General features: G+C 32.7%; 1 protein-coding gene across 1 annotated transcript in view; it reads right to left on the reverse strand.

Moving 5' to 3' along the window:
* Positions 1-5012: 5012 nt before the first annotated feature.
* The window catches only part of LOC124354738 (anoctamin-8), a 58603-nt gene continuing 45456 nt past the window's right edge, over positions 5013-18159 (reverse strand). The window contains exons 17-18 of the mRNA XM_046805406.1: positions 15519-15833; positions 5013-12498 (exon numbers count right to left, since the gene is read on the reverse strand). Of these exons, the coding sequence (XP_046661362.1) occupies positions 12268-12498; positions 15519-15833 (546 nt within the window). The 3' untranslated portion in view covers positions 5013-12267. The remainder of the gene's footprint in view (positions 12499-15518; positions 15834-18159) is intronic.

Consider the following 18159-nt stretch of genomic DNA (forward strand, 5'->3'; position numbering starts at 1 on the left):
GAAGAGGATGGCAGATATCAATCCTCAAACATAGTGTTATAGTTTTTGTATTATATAACGATGGCAAATGTCTAAAATCCAACTATCCTTTCAAATTATCCATTGTTAACAAACTTTAAACATAGACTCGTATGACAAATTTCATAAAAATTAGTGAGCCTGAAGAAACATTATCATTGCATTCTGTCTAAATGTACAATCTGATCATATAACAATTGAACGAGAATTTTTAAACGTACAGATAGTGTCATTGTGCCATATAGTGTAAAAAGTTACTGTAATCGTTGAGGGGAGTTATTATACTTTTATGGGTACATAAGACTAAAAATATAAAAACATCAACAAACTTGAGTTTTTGGCCATTTTAACAATGGTACATTCTCCTACGGCTTACTCTTTATTAAGAAAAATTATAAAACCTTATAAAAAAAGGTTTACCAGTCAGTTAACAAAAGCATGGAGTTTTTGCATCACTATGCCATAAGAGACTACAGACATGTGATGTTAAAAATACATCACTATACTGAAAAGTGTTAAACAATGTTTTTCAAATATTCACTAACAACATAGTTAGCAATAATATTGACCAGTAGTTGTTTGGTCCATTCGTTACAGAAATACACACACATAAAGTGATGAACAGGAATAATTTATTTTTCTTTGGTGGTCTTAAACATGAAACGATGGCTACTTTCACTGAAACCAAAATTTCTTTTTGAATATCACTTTGGTAGACCTATACTTTTCTTAAAATATACGCATCAGAGAAAAAGTTAAAACATTAACGATATATTGATAAAAACAAACATTTTCATTTCTCAATGTATGAAAATAGCGAAATAAATCAACAAAATTTTAAGGATGAAAAGGAAAATAAGATACACAGCACAATTTTTTTCAACTAAGTTTATGAATAACAATGTGTTCACAATTAACCTAAATAACAACAGTTAGGTAGCCCATGCAACTAAAGTAAAGTTGTTCCCTTGCATACGCGACTTGGTTCCATCGTATTAACACTGTACAAGAGAAGATACTCCAGACTATAATAAAATCTCCATCCCTTCGAATTTAAAATACTTGAATACATTAAAGTTACACATCTGATACCAAATTATGACAAGAACAATTTAATATTCACTCAATGTACAATTACATAATGCTCATACTTATATTATAAGTGGGTTTCTTTTATAAATATTTCGACAATTTCACATCAATATATTTAGAATAAAATTGAACACTGTAAAATTCAATGAGAAGAATGCTTAAGGATTTAGAAAATTGGATTAAATCCAGTTGTTGATTTCCATGAGATGATTTTTAGCATGTTAACTATTTTAAGATTTATGAGTTAACCCATGGTGTTGAATCATGAGTTTTGCTTGTGCAACTGCGGAAGGACTAAAATCCGACGGAGCCACTTAGCTTCATGACCCTAATTACTACCATATTTGGTTGTCTTACTTTAACGAATAGAGTTTGTAATAAAACCTTGATTTTAATTATTTAGGTGAATTCCACTAAGAATATTATTTTGTCGTTTCAAAATATTTTTTTTGTATATAAGTTGGCACAAGTTTGTTTTGTAATTTATATGTAAATTGAGTTTTAACATTTGTTTCCAAAGTAATAATATAATAATTAAATACATAGTGTGACATTTTATATAGATACATTTTCAAACAAATATTGTGATAAGTTACTTGTTACCTATTGCCATTTTATTTTTCCGGACATTTGCCATCAAACAGTGATACAAAAAAATCACTGTAAAAAATCATACAAAGTATCACTGAACAATGGCAAATGACCGGAAAAATCCTGTTTCCTTCACAATCCTTCCATCATCAAAATTAACTTCAAACAAACCATTTTATTTTTGTACCAATTAAACTAAATATCTACAATTTCACTTAAATTAACTGTTGAGATGGCTGGCTCTTCATTCCATCTACCATGTCTTAACGGTATGTTCTTTTCAACGATATATCAAGATATAATTTCCAATTAATTTTAGTTCTAGCATGACAAGTGCTCTCCACAGTAAAGTAGCCAAAGAAACAGTTTGAGAGAGTGGTGGATAGATACACGTGCTGTAATTATCAAGAATTAATACAAACCATGTAGCATGTGTGTACAAGTGCTCTCCACAGTAAAGTAGCCAAAGAAACAGTTTGAGAGAGTGGTGGATAGATACACGTGCTGTAATTATCAAGAATTAATACAAACCATGTAGCATGTGTGTACAAGTGCTCTCCACAGTAAAGTAGCCAAAAGAAACAGTTTGAGAGAGTGGTGGATAGATACACGTGCTGTAATTATCAAGAATTAATACAAACCATGTAGCATGTGTGTACAAGTGCTCTCCACAGTAAAGTAGCCAAAGAAACAGTTTGAGAGAGTGGTGGATAGATACACGTGCTGTAATTATCAAGAATTAATACAAACCATGTAGCATGTGTGTACAAGTGCTCTCCACAGTAAAGTAGCCAAAGAAACAGTTTGAGAGAGTGGTGGATAGATACACGTGCTGTAATTATCAAGAATTATACAAACCATGTAGCATGTGTGTACAAGTGCTCTCCATAGTAAAGTAGCCAAAACAACAGTTTGAGAGAGTGGTGGATAGATACACGTGCTGTAATTATCAAGAATTAATACAAACCATGTAGCATGTGTGTACAAGTGCTCTCCATAGTAAAGTAGCCAAAACAACAGTTTGAGAGAGTGGTGGATAGATACACGTGCTGTAATTATCAAGAATTAATACAAACCATGTAGCATGTGTGTACAAGTGCTCTCCACAGTAAAGTAGCCAAAGAAACAGTTTGAGAGAGTGGTGGATAGATACACGTGCTGTAATTATCAAGAATTATACAAACCATGTAGCATGTGTGTACAAGTGCTCTCCACAGTAAAGTAGCCAAAGAAACAGTTTGAGAGAGTGGTGGATAGATACACGTGCTGTAATTATCAAGAATTAATACAAACCATGTAGCATGTGTGTACAAGTGCTCTCCACAGTAAAGTAGCCAAAAGAAACAGTTTGAGAGAGTGGTGGATAGATACACGTGCTGTAATTATCAAGAATTAATACAAACCATGTAGCATGTGTGTACAAGTGCTCTCCACAGTAAAGTAGCCAAAGAAACAGTTTGAGAGAGTGGTGGATAGATACACGTGCTGTAATTATCAAGAATTAATACAAACCATGTAGCATGTGTGTACAAGTGCTCTCCACAGTAAAGTAGCCAAAGAAACAGTTTGAGAGAGTGGTGGATAGATACACGTGCTGTAATTATCAAGAATTATACAAACCATGTAGCATGTGTGTACAAGTGCTCTCCATAGTAAAGTAGCCAAAACAACAGTTTGAGAGAGTGGTGGATAGATACACGTGCTGTAATTATCAAGAATTAATACAAACCATGTAGCATGTGTGTACAAGTGCTCTCCACAGTAAAGTAGCCAAAGAAACAGTTTGAGAGAGTGGTGGATAGATACACGTGCTGTAATTATCAAGAATTAATACAAACCATGTAGCATGTGTGTACAAGTGCTCTCCACAGTAAAGTAGCCAAAGAAACAGTTTGAGAGAGTGGTGGATAGATACACGTGCTGTAATTATCAAGAATTAATACAAACCATGTAGCATGTGTGTACAAGTGCTCTCCACAGTAAAGTAGCCAAAGAAAACAGTTTGAGAGAGTGGTGGATAGATACACGTGCTGTAATTATCAAGAATTAATACAAACCATGTAGCATGTGTGTACAAGTGCTCTCCACAGTAAAGTAGCCAAAGAAACAGTTTGAGAGAGTGGTGGATAGATACACGTGCTGTAATTATCAAGAATTAATACAAATCATGTAGCATGTGTGTACAAGTGCTCTCCACAGTAAAGTAGCCAAAGAAACAGTTTGAGAGAGTGGTGGATAGATACACGTGCTGTAATTATCAAGAATTATACAAACCATGTAGCATGTGTGTACAAGTGCTCTCCATAGTAAAGTAGCCAAAACAACAGTTTGAGAGAGTGGTGGATAGATACACGTGCTGTAATTATCAAGAATTATACAAAACCATGTAGCATGTGTGTACAAGTGCTCTCCATAGTAAAGTAGCCAAAAACAACAGTTTGAGAGAGTGGTGGATAGATACACGTGCTGTAATTATCAAGAATTAATACAAACCATGTAGCATGTGTGTACAAGTGCTCTCCATAGTAAAGTAGCCAAAACAACAGTTTGAGAGAGTGGTGGATAGATACACGTGCTGTAATTATCAAGAATTAATACAAACCATGTAGCATGTGTGTACAAGTGCTCTCCATAGTAAAGTAGCCAAAACAACAGTTTGAGAGAGTGGTGGATAGATACACGTGCTGTAATTATCAAGAATTAATACAAATCAATGTAGCATGTGTGTACAAGTGCTCTCCACAGTAAAGTAGCCAAAGAAACAGTTTGAGAGAGTGGTGGATAGATACACGTGCTGTAATTATCAAGAATTATACAAACCATGTAGCATGTGTGTACAAGTGCTCTCCATAGTAAAGTAGCCAAAACAACAGTTTGAGAGAGTGGTGGATAGATACACGTGCTGTAATTATCAAGAATTAATACAAACCATGTAGCATGTGTGTACAAGTGCTCTCCATAGTAAAGTAGCCAAAACAACAGTTTGAGAGAGTGGTGGATAGATACACGTGCTGTAATTATCAAGAATTAATACAAACCATGTAGCATGTGTGTACAAGTGCTCTCCATAGTAAAGTAGCCAAAACAACAGTTTGAGAGAGTGGTGGATAGATACACGTGCTGTAATTATCAAGAATTAATACAAATCATGTAGCATGTGTGTACAAGTGCTCTCCATAGTAAAGTAGCCAAAACAACAGTTTGAGAGAGTGGTGGATAGATACACGTGTAATTATCAAGAATTAATACAAACCATGTAGCATGTGTGTACAAGTGCTCTCCATAGTAAAGTAGCCAAAACAACATGGATAGATACACGTGCTGTAATTGTCAAGAATTAATACAAACCATGTAGCATGTGTGTAAAAGTGATTGATTTAGGGAACCATGGCCTCTAATTTTCTGGATGACCTTTTACAAATCAACTATAATACATAAACATCTGGGCAATATTGGATCCAAGTCCTTCCGAGCAGAGATTGATTATTCATCTAAAGTGTTATTTCTCATTGAAAATTTACACAAATCTCATATCTTTAGCCCAATAAAAACATATTTAAACATTCTTCTCCATTAATCTTGCTCTTCCCTTAGGTATTACACAAAACCATTTGCATTACTGAAATAATTCAGAAAACCAACTGAACCATTACGATCCTCTAAGATCAGTATAGAAGGGTTACCAACTGAACAGAACAAAACTCTAAGTGGAACCATCCTACACTAACATTAACGGAAGCAAGCTACGCTAACAGGGAACTTGTGTGTCTCTAAACAAAACCTCATCTACTCTACAGCCATCGGTGAAAACTAAGTTACATATCAACTGTTATAGCTGTAGGAATCTGAGTTAGGAGATTCATTGTAAAAATACCACAGCACTTCAAAAATATATCCATCGACACTGACGTACAGTACAAATAACTTAATGTGTGTTTTCTGAATAAATGTAAAATATCCAACTATAAAACTAACTAAAGTTATCAGTTCCCATTCTATGTCACATGAGAAAATATTTAAATTCTTATTTTTAAAAATAACCATGAGATATTGAAATTGATGTATTTTAAAAATTAGAATCACGTTACTAATCATGTTCAAAATTACAATTAAAATTTAAATTATCTACTTAGAGATTACGTTTAGTTACAGACAGGAAAGTAAGTATCTATTTTTTAGATACAGCAACTAAAATCCTAGTCACATAAAACATATTACATGTAACTTAATGCTCCTTTAAGTGTTATTAATTCATATGTACCTAGGTTAAAGGGTATGGTCAAAAATTCATATGAATATCTGAAATATTGTCTTTAAGAAGGCAAAAAAGTAAAAAAGAAGTGTTCAATACACATACCACAATATACGTAGTATCCAATCAAACGAAATATTTTCATTCTTGACAGGTGCCTCCAATATTGCTATTCTGTCTGAAACATGGCTCTCATCTGATAAAATATCAGGTTTCTTAGTTCCAGATAGTTTAGTTATGGAAATACCTTGACAGGAAATACCAAGCTAAATACATCAGCTCCAGCTGTTGCTCTATGCACACATGTATTCTAGTGCAGCTGGCTCATTACCTCAAATTATGATATAGAGGATTATTAATTTTTGTGTTTTATGTTTGCTGTGAGACTTGTGTAGGAAGAAATGATCAGTTAGTCTAAATTTGTTGTAAAACATTAGAGATTTACTATGGAAATATATTACATAATGAAATAGTGTCTAAATGAGTAAGTGTAAGTCATAAAGGCCGGCCCTTAGTATTTATTAATGGGGGCTGGACTAGTGAAGTTGTCAATGTCATCTATTACAATTAATTTACAAAAATGTTTAGTTAGAGATTCTTAACAGTTGTCACCTTCTAGGATAATTACGTGGTGATTTTTAAACAGCTGTGTTGATCAATTGTTTAACGTAAGCTCTTCTTTAAGGGTCATTAAAATATATTATTTTGAACAATATTTTTATTCTGCCCTCTTACGTATACATTTTAGGTTGAAAACTATTGAGACACGGCAATGGGGGCCAATGTGAGACTCCACACATTCTCAAGCCAAAACCTGTCACTGTTTCATTCCACAGTACACAATTGCTAGCATAATTCATTTTTCAACATTTATTTACTTCAAGGTGCCTTCTTCTAATCCAAAAACATAATTCTTTTTAAAATTAACCCCTTTTAAAATTAAATGCCAATTTTCTACAGTTGCTAAATTTCAAATATACCCCTTCACTATCCTTACTTTAGTCTTAGGCTCCATATAAGGATTGCTGTGTATTTTATTCATAGTTATAGCACTGAAATCTTCCAGTCATATCGTTTAGATGAATTCAATTTTCAATATTGGGTATTTTTTATTATTATTTTCAAAATTATTATTACTCAAAATAACATGTTTAATATTTTCATTTAATATATTTATGTCTATAACTCATTTCATTCTTGAATTGTCCTGTAGACAGATAGACGGAAAGACAATATACAGAAAAGTAATTTTTACAAGATATTTGGCTATATGATATATTCACAGTTTTGTTTATTGAGTTAGGTGACATGGCATTATTTAAATAATAAAAGTTCCGGTTAGGTAGGGAGGGTACTAAACTCATTAGTGCACTGAAACCAAATATTGTCAGTGACTTTTTTCCTTTTTACTGCATAAATAAGCCACATGACTGTATTCAGCTTATTTACACATTATTTATTCAGCTATTTTCTCGTTGCCATCGGTTACCCATAAGACCAATGTAAACGTATTTGCTAACACTCGGCCAAACCCCATGGAGTAACATATATCATCATCACACTCAGTGCTGCTTATATAGAAATTAAGCTTCATAAAAACTTTCCAAGTCTAAAGGTCATCTCATTTTCGATATATCGTACAGGCAAACAGAAATGAAATTTATCAGTTCCACGAGTGATGGGCTACGCTAATGCTCAGTCAATAATTACGGTTTCTATCATTTCCTGTTAGATAATGCACAACCAGAATAATGCAGAATAAAGAGTAAAATCAAATAAAAAAATTAATATAAAACAATTAGCTGAAACAAGTTGTAGCATCAAACTATGTAAATAGTACTTACTTTCCTCACACATGTGAACTTAGTACTCAAAATAAAATAAAGGAAGTTATTATTGAAAATTATCTTTATTTTATATTTATTTCTACATTGATTTAATGTGTGACATATATTAAAAATAATGCAAAGCATATTTTTATAAACAAACAATATAAATATATAAAAATAAAATTGTGTCATATTTTTATATGAAGTATATTATATTAAAGTATATTATAACATAAATATTAACTAATACAGTATTTGTGGTGCCTTATGGTAATGTATAATCCCATAGTACGTTTGAAAATAAATGAAATGTATCAATAAAATTAACATATAATACTCAATTTAAACATATTTTTGACATTGGTTTTTAAGAAAAAAAATTACTTGGAACTAATATGATCGTTACTGAAAGAATTCTTTGAGTAACGCCAAGTTCTACATTAAAGTTATTTAGACGTTTACTTCACCAGTTTTAGCACATAACTAAGTTTTACAATCAATATCAATATCTCTCTTGGTTATTATCAGTTATTTTGATTGTTAGTGGTTAAACAATAATAGTAAGAGTACAAGGATTAGTCGGTCAATTTTTTAAAACAGATTCGATACCAGTAGACCCATTCAAGATACTGAACACTTATATAGTTTAACACGTCTTATCCACCAAACTATCACTTTATTTTATTGCTATTACACCTCGATTTTATTACTGACTAGCACTTTATGGGCCAAACGCTAACACTGGATTTTGCCTGAGTCCACAAAATTGACACACAGTCATAAATCGCAGAGTGTCTTGATATCAATATTTTCCTGGTTTCTGTAATATTCCGAATAATACTGAATCGACAAATTCCACATTGAAATGATCAATAAAAGGAAAGCTTTGATTACTATAATAATTAATACTGCATAAATTGTAATAGATTAAGTTAATGTTTACACTAAGATAAAAGTATAAGTTAAGTTTATTAATATATGAACAATATTAAAAATATTGGTATTTTAACATGTTCATAAAAAAATTACACTAAAATAGATTAAATAACTCAGTAAAAATACTAAAGTACAAAAGAGAATATGTAATAAAAATAACAGTAAAAATAATGTTATTAAATAAATCTTAAACAAGCCATATAAAACATGTTTGTAAGAAAATACTAAAAAAATAGTTTTAGGCTTAAAAGGCCATGGACGGGTATGGAATGGTATAAAACTAAACAACAATTAATAGCACATCAATATTGGAAATCCCACCACCTGCTTCCATCATAAAAAACATAGTAATATTGTTTCAGACACATTAAGTTTGATTTTTGGCCTTGTAAAAATATGGCCAATATTAAAATGTAAATGGACACATGAAAATTTTAAATAGGATAACATTAAAGATTAAGATTTTTATTGATACTTTAATTTTTTACTTATATAATATATAGTATTGTTTAGAAATGTATTAAAGTTTAAATTGAAGCTAAAAGATAACAAAACATTATAATGAAATTATTTATATGAAAAGCAGAAAATTTCAAACTGAATCAAGTATTGCTTACACAAACTTGAAAACGTTACATTTAAAACAACTTAAAATTCTAAATTAAACAGAAAGAAAATTAAGAGCAGTTTCAGAAAGAAAACTGTTGATGAAATTTAATGGCATAAAATAATTAGATTTTCACTTAATGACCACAGTTGTCAGACATCTTGTGTTTTACGGAAAAGTTTTAATTTATACAGTCAATCCAATGCTCTGAATGCAAAAAAAAAGAAAACAATCAACCAGGATTTAATCTTTTTGAGATTGCTGAGATTATAAATATATTTTCAGAGTATACATAACAAACTAAACACATAACAAATATAAATAAGCTATGGAAAGTACAGCTCTCATTGTACTTTACATTGAGAACAACAGAAAAAACATATCATTAGTGACAACTGGCATAGTCTGGCAAGGTATTGAACTTGATATCATAACAGTGAATATTTGTTACAATGAATAAATGTTGAATTAGAGAAAATTTGAAATTGACCGAAGTAGGCCAAATAAGCATATTAAATATATATTTACTGTTAATTACAAGCATAACATCCATTCACAGTATAAAAACTACCCAAAAGTAGTTTCTTCAATGACAACTTTCAACAAACAACAAATCCAAAACTAATAACTAATCTGTGAATTATTGAATGATTATTAATCAAAAGTAAAGTAATATAAGCTCGTAAATGTTATGCACCCACAATAAATCAACGCCACTTTAAGTTCTAGTAACAAACTAAGTTGGACAAACACGATACCTTCAACAACCTATGGTCTAAAAGTGCTTCTCAGTTAAAAATGTGCTGCTAAAACCATTTTACTAACCTAAGCCTACAAACAACATTGAACGAAAAGTACGACAACGCAATAGTAAATGTTTAAATAATAAGCAGACGATACACGCACAAGATTGAGCGACTCTAGCCTACAAACCAAGGAACTTAACGATACACACAGCCGTATGACAGAGAAAGCAACGTGGTATGTTTCCCTCTGTTCCACTTTAATTTAATTTCGGTACTCTACCTAGTTTAGTTAAAAAGAAGCAATCCAATTGCCCTGTCACTTTATGATTAAAACCGTGTTGGTTTTATACCCATATTCATGAGTTTACCATTAACAAATTAAACTGTTACCAAGAAAATCGGAACTGCATACTCTTATTTGTAGCATTGTGTAATTATTAATGACTTTGCAATGCATTATTTGAATCATTTAACATGTTTTTTCCGTATGGAACAAAGATTTTGTAATAAGAAAAGAGACAGGGGCAGGTTGCATGTTTGAGAAGAAGGTTTCTGAAGAACATCATTGGAATGGCTGGAAGAAATGGAATTGGAAAAGAAAATATAAAAGCAAAATCAGTGTAAAAACCATTGTTAGAAAGGATCAAGAGGGAGTGGTTGGACATGTAAAGAAAATCAGAGATCTTACGTTGCAAAAGAAAATAAATGAGAGGAGAAGCAAAGAAAGCAATGTATGACTGAGGGTGCTGGAAACTCTGTAAGATGTTGAACTCAACAAACTCATGTCCACATTACACAAGTAACAAACACCAATTAAAAATTCAATTTTAAATGGTTCCATTTTTGTAAACCGTCACCTTACTCTATTAAAACAGTTAATTTTACGGATTTAAACAAAATAAAATTCATGGATCAGGGGGAAACATTAATTAATGCTAATTAACATTATAGAATCCATAGAAAGCCACTAACACGTATGATTCAGTCTTTTATATACAGTGTAGTATTGCAGTGCTTCTATTGCTAACAAGTGTAGGCTCTCAGAATCTGTTAATAGATCTAATAGCAGATTTTGTGATCCTTTTTGTCACAAAAAATTAGAGTAAACATTTTACCTGAAAATTGATTCTTAAATAAATATTTTAGATGTTCTGTTTGAGTTTTAAAGTAAATAGAATTAATACAACACATTTAATAAACAATAACCGATAAGTACTAACATTGTAGTTTAACACATTTTTATTAAAAACTCGATTGTTCTAGTAAACTTTAAAATATGTATTACGAACAACCCAAACAGAGGCATACTGTTGTTAGATTCATTTTCACTTTAAAATCTAGTATAGAAAAATTAAATGTTAAAGTTTTTGTAAAAAAGATTTGTGTAGTAGTAATTTTTAAAGTTCTAAACAAGGCCCTCCATTAAATAAAATATAACCTTTACTAAACATGATCTTGGAATTTTAAATCTTTTCACTGACCTCCATTTCATAAGCATTAAATTATTACAAATGAGTCAATAATTTTATTGTAAAAAATTTATAATACAGAAAAATTAATAGAAAGTGAAATATGAATTCAATCAACTTTGAGCGCATCACATTATTTAAGTAAAATACTTCACAATATATCTGTTTCATAAACACGTTACCTCATAACAACGATTTCGGACTCAACAACATTATGGTCTTCAATAGGTAAGCTGGACCTTTGTTTACAAACTATTCTAATATAAAGCCAACAAATAACAGTCCATGCCATTAAAGCCATTATTTATCATTCATTCCATCGTACAAAATATGAACACAGCGTTATTATTTCCAAACTCTCCGCACGTAGAAATAAAAATTAAAAGTACGTCCTTTATGTTGTTTTTTTTTTTTGGAGTAAAATATTGTTTAACAATTTAGCCACATAACACTTATTCCAATTTTAACAGGAAGACAGAACTTAAGAACTTGTTACAAAAAGTGTTGCTAAGAGTTAACGCCTAACTTGTAATTTTAAAATTATGTTCCTTCTACTTCCATTCTGGGTGTTTGAATCATAATTTGTGCCGACCCAACATAATCCACTCATTCAATCCAAGTTAGGGTGAACTCTTAAATATCCCCCGTTCAGAGGTAAACGTCTGATCGTAATATTTTAAAAATATATTCTCTGCTGAGGTGGGAAGATATGTGGAGAAGTGAGGCACTACTTGTTTTTCTTAACGTCTTCAACCTGGATCAGCTTCTCGATGGGGACGAACGACAGTTCACCCATGGGTGCCGTCGGTGACGGGTCTATCGGTGTGCGAGGCGATGGCTTGTCTTTCTCCTTGGTTTTCTGGACCTGCCCACCCTCTGCCTCCTTGGCACGACGCTCTTTCAGCTTCAGCGAGAATATGGCCACACTTCTTGCACGCTTCATGAACGTCTGCCTCACCTATGTGAACAACAACTTACTATAGACTATAAGAGGTTGTAGGTAAGCTCGAGATATAGGAAAATAAATTGGCTTGGATTGAGTTTGTGATAAATCGAGAAGGATTTCTACCCATCAAACTCCAACGGTGGTGAATACTGTGAGCAGAAAGAAGATGTCTTAGACATAACTGAAAAACACCAAAATCCCAGTAAATATTAACTTATTAGAGCAAACCATTTGGTTGTCAATGAACATTTTTAACCCTAGACTGACCATTGTAATAAACATTGTTCATGGTTGTATTTTTTTGCCATTTTGGAAACTCTTTTGTTTACATTCATAATAAATATTCTTAGTTAATAGATGTATTAGTTAGCAGATTATTTTGTTTAACACCGAATTTGGACTGGTGACATATGAATTTATAAATAATATATGGTTACATTAAAAGAAATTATAAAAAGAAAAATGGGAAAATTGGGGTAAAAAAAAGATTTCTAAAGCAAGTCCTTACAAATAATAGAAATAATTTGTTATATTTATAGTGTAAATAAAAAAGTTACGTTATATAGACAAAAATTACACAGTTCTAGACAGTACATAGATATTTCAAACAAAGCTAAATAATTATAATTGTAAGAAACTGATTTATATAACAGACGTGAATGAGTACAAATTTCTGAGAAATGTATATGTTGTAAAAATAATAAAATAAATAAAAAAAATGGACAAAATATTTAAAATTACTGTAAAACTTAAAGTTTGGTTTAACTGTTTTTAAAAATTGTTGTATTTTAATAGTGCATGAGAAATGTAAATAATCTCTACAATCTTTGTAAGAAGTTTTAAAACTTATTTACAGTAGAACCCCTCATATCCGGCCACCACGGGACCGAGCTCCTGGCCGGATAACGATTCGGCCGGATAAACCAACCTACAGTACACAGCACTTGACGAAACAAAACAATTGTACTGTACTGTACTAACCGCACTGGAAATAATCAACGAACTGTTTACAGGTTAAACCTATTAGCTCAACTGAGGACAACACAGGAAAATGTAAACAAATAGATACACCAAAACAACGCAAGAGTCGTGGGAGACTAGTGCGTGCAACTGCGCGTCTGCAAGCCGTGGTAAATAAATTTCGATATTGGCTTCCGAGAAGTGGCCGGATAAACCGAGGTGCGGTAAAACCGAGGCCGGATATGAGGGGTTCTACTGTACCTGCATAACGTCTAGTTTTTTTTAAATATTGAAATAAGTTACATTGTAAAATAAAAAATACAATGCAGCAATTTAATGAATGTTGTAATATGTAAATAAAATTAAAAAATTAAATTTAGTAAAAACAGCAAATATTAAAAATTGCACTAAATTAGAACACTTGCATAAACCCTATACGGTACATCTGAAAGTTACACTACAATTAATATTATTCGAATGTTATTGTTGTTGTTGTTCTTTATTGTTACATAATCTTAGAGAATAGTACATGCGTCAATACATAAGTAAGAAAATAAGACAAAAACAAGACAGAAAAGCAATCTGTTAGTCGTCAGTTCTTTCAAAGTATTCCTTGAGGGTGTAGTAAGGGTGTTCTCGGAGCCAGTGCTTCAGTTGCCGTCCAAACTGCTGTCGTTCTGTCTTCTTCAGTTCTTCTGGAAGGGCATTCCAGAGCTTTGCCCCTGCATATGTCGGCTTCTTCTCTGTGGATGCGAGATGATGTACAGGGAGGCAATAATTCAAGGTGTGGCGGGTGTTGTAGTTGTGATAGTCTGCTCCAGTTGTAATAGACTCAGGGAATTTGAGGTGTATTTGTGTGACAGTCTCCAGGATATAGAGATTAACTATGGTGAGAATCTTCAAATCCTGGAAAGCCTGCCTGCAGGATTCTCTTGCTTGTAAATTTGCAAGGATGTGGATGACTCTTTTTTGATGGACAAGTACCCGCTGCAGATTGCCCCTTGTGGTGCCTCCCCAGACTACTATTCCATATCGGAGATGAGTCTCATAGAGAGCATAGTAGGCAGTTTTAGCTGTTACGGTGTCACTGATGTGTTTCATCCTGCGTATTACATATAGTCCCGCACTGAGCTTTTTGCAAAGAAAGTCTATGTGTTGGGTCCATGCCAGTGTGTCATCAATTACCACCCCGAGATATTTTGAAGTACTGCTCTCCTCCACTTCAGGCAGTCTTCCAGTTGTGTCTTTATGCCTTCCTAGAACTAGCTGCTTCGTCTTTTTCTCATTCACAACAAGGTCATTACCATGACAGTATTGCACTGCCATGTTGACAGCAGTATAAGCAGCTATTTCAAGGTCTTCTTGTTGTTTTTTTACTCAGTAGGAGCACAGTGTCATCAGCATACATTACTGTGCTGCTGTAGTTTTCCATGTATCGGGGGAAGTCATTGGTGTACAGAATGAAAAGGACTGGCCCGAGCACAGATCCCTGGGGCACTCCTCGGGTGACGGTTTGCAGCCCTGATGTTGTTTGGCGTGTTAAAAAAATATGATAAGTAACAGTGAAAAATAGAAAGAAGCTCAAGTACTACATGCTGTGAGTTTTCTGATGGTATTATTTAATTGAATGTTTTCACGATAAAAGATTGCTGTGATTTTTGTAAATGATATAATTGACTGCTGGCAGCCAACTTTAAGATTCAAAATATTTAAAAATGTTTACCTTTTTAACTATAAAAATTATCTGACTTTAAGAAGTGTATTACACATAAATAGCTTGATGATTATTTTGGCCTTTGATTGGTATAGACATATTTACATTTAGAACATAGATTATGCTTTAACTCACAACAAAAATGTTTTACAAAATGTATTGAAGCACTAAAATTAGTGAAACTCTGAAAAGCATAAAATATGAATAAGTAATAATAGATGGCATAAAGTTTAAAAATAAGTAATTTTTGTAGATATTTACTTATTCCTTAAGTATATTTAGATTTAAAACACTGGACTAAGTAGAAAGTGACATGGAGCTGAACTCAACATTCTTATTCACAGTCATAATAAATTACCTTCTGTTTCTTAGCGAGAAGGGTGGCAGCATCTGAATCGCTGACAGAACTATCTGAAGTCGTATTTTCTGCAGCAGCAGTGGCAACAGGTCGCTCTGGAAGGGGACTGGCGGGTACCACGGCCTGGCTCGCATACTGGAATCCACCACGGCGTGACCACGGTGGTGCGCTGCGTAGTAAGTCACTGTCCGAACTACTGGCTGCAGAGTCTCGTTGTTGCAGAGCTATACAGTCGGAACTACGGTGTACTGCATTAGCACCACCCATATCCGGCTCACTAGTTTTACGTACACCTTCCAACCCTAGCCGCCGCACCTACAACACATCTCTCATTCTTGTAGTGGATGACATTATTATTGCCCTTAAGTGTTATTTCTAAGGCATCTTAAAATTGGCTAATCACAATCATTTAAATGTATTTCACAATCTAATCATGACAGTAATTCGTCTATTTAACCCTGGAACTGGCGGTCATATTTCTTTCAGTGGCAGAGTGTTTTAGTACTTCATACATTGCCTTATATTTATTTTATTATTACATTTTTCTATAAAGTACCTATAACTTATTATATATTTCTTTATTCAGCATTGTTCAAGGAACATTTTTCACATAATATAGTTAAAACAAAAAAAATACCCTTACTCTACCTCTTCAGGAAAAAAATGTTTTTTTAGAAAAAAGAAAAGTTAGTTCAAAGATTTTGATTTGTAAAATTGTTGTTGTTAGTGATACGCAAAATCCAAAATATGCAAAAGGAAGAGCATTTAATTCTGAGTAAAAATAAAACAACACATAGTTTATAAGGTATTTATTTTTTACATGTGGTAAACGATACAAAAATCATACACTGACATTCGAAAGTGCTACTTACCAACAAAAGTAAGAACTTCAAAGCTCACTTGGACTTGTACAATCTTGTAACTATTAGTTTATATTAATTTTCTATTTTTTAATTTTTTATTATATATTTTTTAATTATGTTCTGATTGAATGTCTAAATCGGAATCCTCATCATTGCTTATTTCATGTACAACTAGTTCTCGAATGTCACGTGAACGATCGCGGAAATTACGATCCATTATGTAAACACGCACAAAAAACTTACTATTATTGTGTCATATACACAATCATCATTACAACGACCTCAAAAAAACAATAAACCAGACAGAACACCATGCAGGTGACGAAATAACAATAGCCAAATGAACCAGTTGACTCATCGCTGCGCGCACAACTAGCGCGGTACGCGGGGAGAATGTAAAACAAACAGTTTAGAGATTACAAAACGTATGGACGTGTAACGAAACGATAACATTATTTATTAGTGTATTATTTACATAAATTGAACCTTCCTCTTTCGATTGGTATCAATGTACAACTAGTTCTCGAATGTCACTTGAACGATCGTGGAAATTACGATCCATTACGTAAACACGCACAAAAAATTTACTATTATTGTGTAATATACACAACCATCATTACAAAGAACTCAAACAAACAATAAACCAGACAGGACACCATGCAGCTGACGAAATAACAATAGCCGAATGAACCAGTTGACTCATCGCTGCGCGCGCGCAACTAGCGTGGTACGCGGGAGAATGTAAACAAACAGTCAGAGATTATAAGACGTATGGACGTGTAACGAAACGATAAATTATTTATTAGTGTATTATTTACATAAATTGAACCTTCCTCTTTCGATTGGTATCAATAGTGATACCCTTTGATCGTGTTTTAAGTACGTAATATTGAGAAATAAAAGACGTATTAAAACGCCCGATATCGGGCGCTGCCATCTAGGATGCGACTAAAACGCCCGATATCGGGCGTTTGCCAGTTCCAGGGTTAATTATCTCAAGAAAACCAATAAAATTGTGGTTATTTTTAATTTAACTTCCAAATATCTTATCATGACTTTACAGAGAAGAATTGTGGTTATCTCATTTGAAAGATAGACTTAAAACTAAAAAAGTGTTCAGCATTCATACTTTAAAACTTAATACCATAAAAAACCATTTTTATTCAACTGAGGAAATATAATAGTTCTATATTAAACAATGACGTAACATAAGTATAATTTTAAACAACTAAACATCCATTGTTATGAAAATTTGAATTATAAAATTCAAATATATTTCTTGAAACGGTTTTAAACTCTAATTTTGAATTAGTTTCATAAGATGCTTGATACTACATTATGAAGACTAGGAGACTCAATATTCCATAAAGGGCTGAGAATGTTTACTGTATTGGGCAATCACTGGACAGGAAAGACAATCCTCAATTGGAGCTTTGAACTAGTGAGATGGACAATAATATGAAAGAAAAAATCCAACTGCAACAAGATTGGTTACGTTAATCAAGCAACATAACAACAGTGAATGCTGTCTACTCCAACAGCTAGGCTTGTCCAAGACTATTCCTCCCTTTGGTAGTAGCAGGCATCAAACAATGAATCCCCACGCTTAGAGTCTCATGTTACCTCAAACGTTTTGAAGACAGGTCCCAGAATGAAATTTATGCTATTAACCCTGACTATTACATTAATACTTAATATTTTTTGTAACTTAACTATTTTAACTGTCCCTGTGAATTGTAAATACACCAAGGTCTTAAAAATTTCGGTGTATCACACAA

Source organism: Homalodisca vitripennis, chromosome 2 (assembly GCF_021130785.1).
Source record: "Homalodisca vitripennis isolate AUS2020 chromosome 2, UT_GWSS_2.1, whole genome shotgun sequence".
Taxonomy (NCBI): Eukaryota; Metazoa; Arthropoda; class Insecta; order Hemiptera; family Cicadellidae; genus Homalodisca; species Homalodisca vitripennis.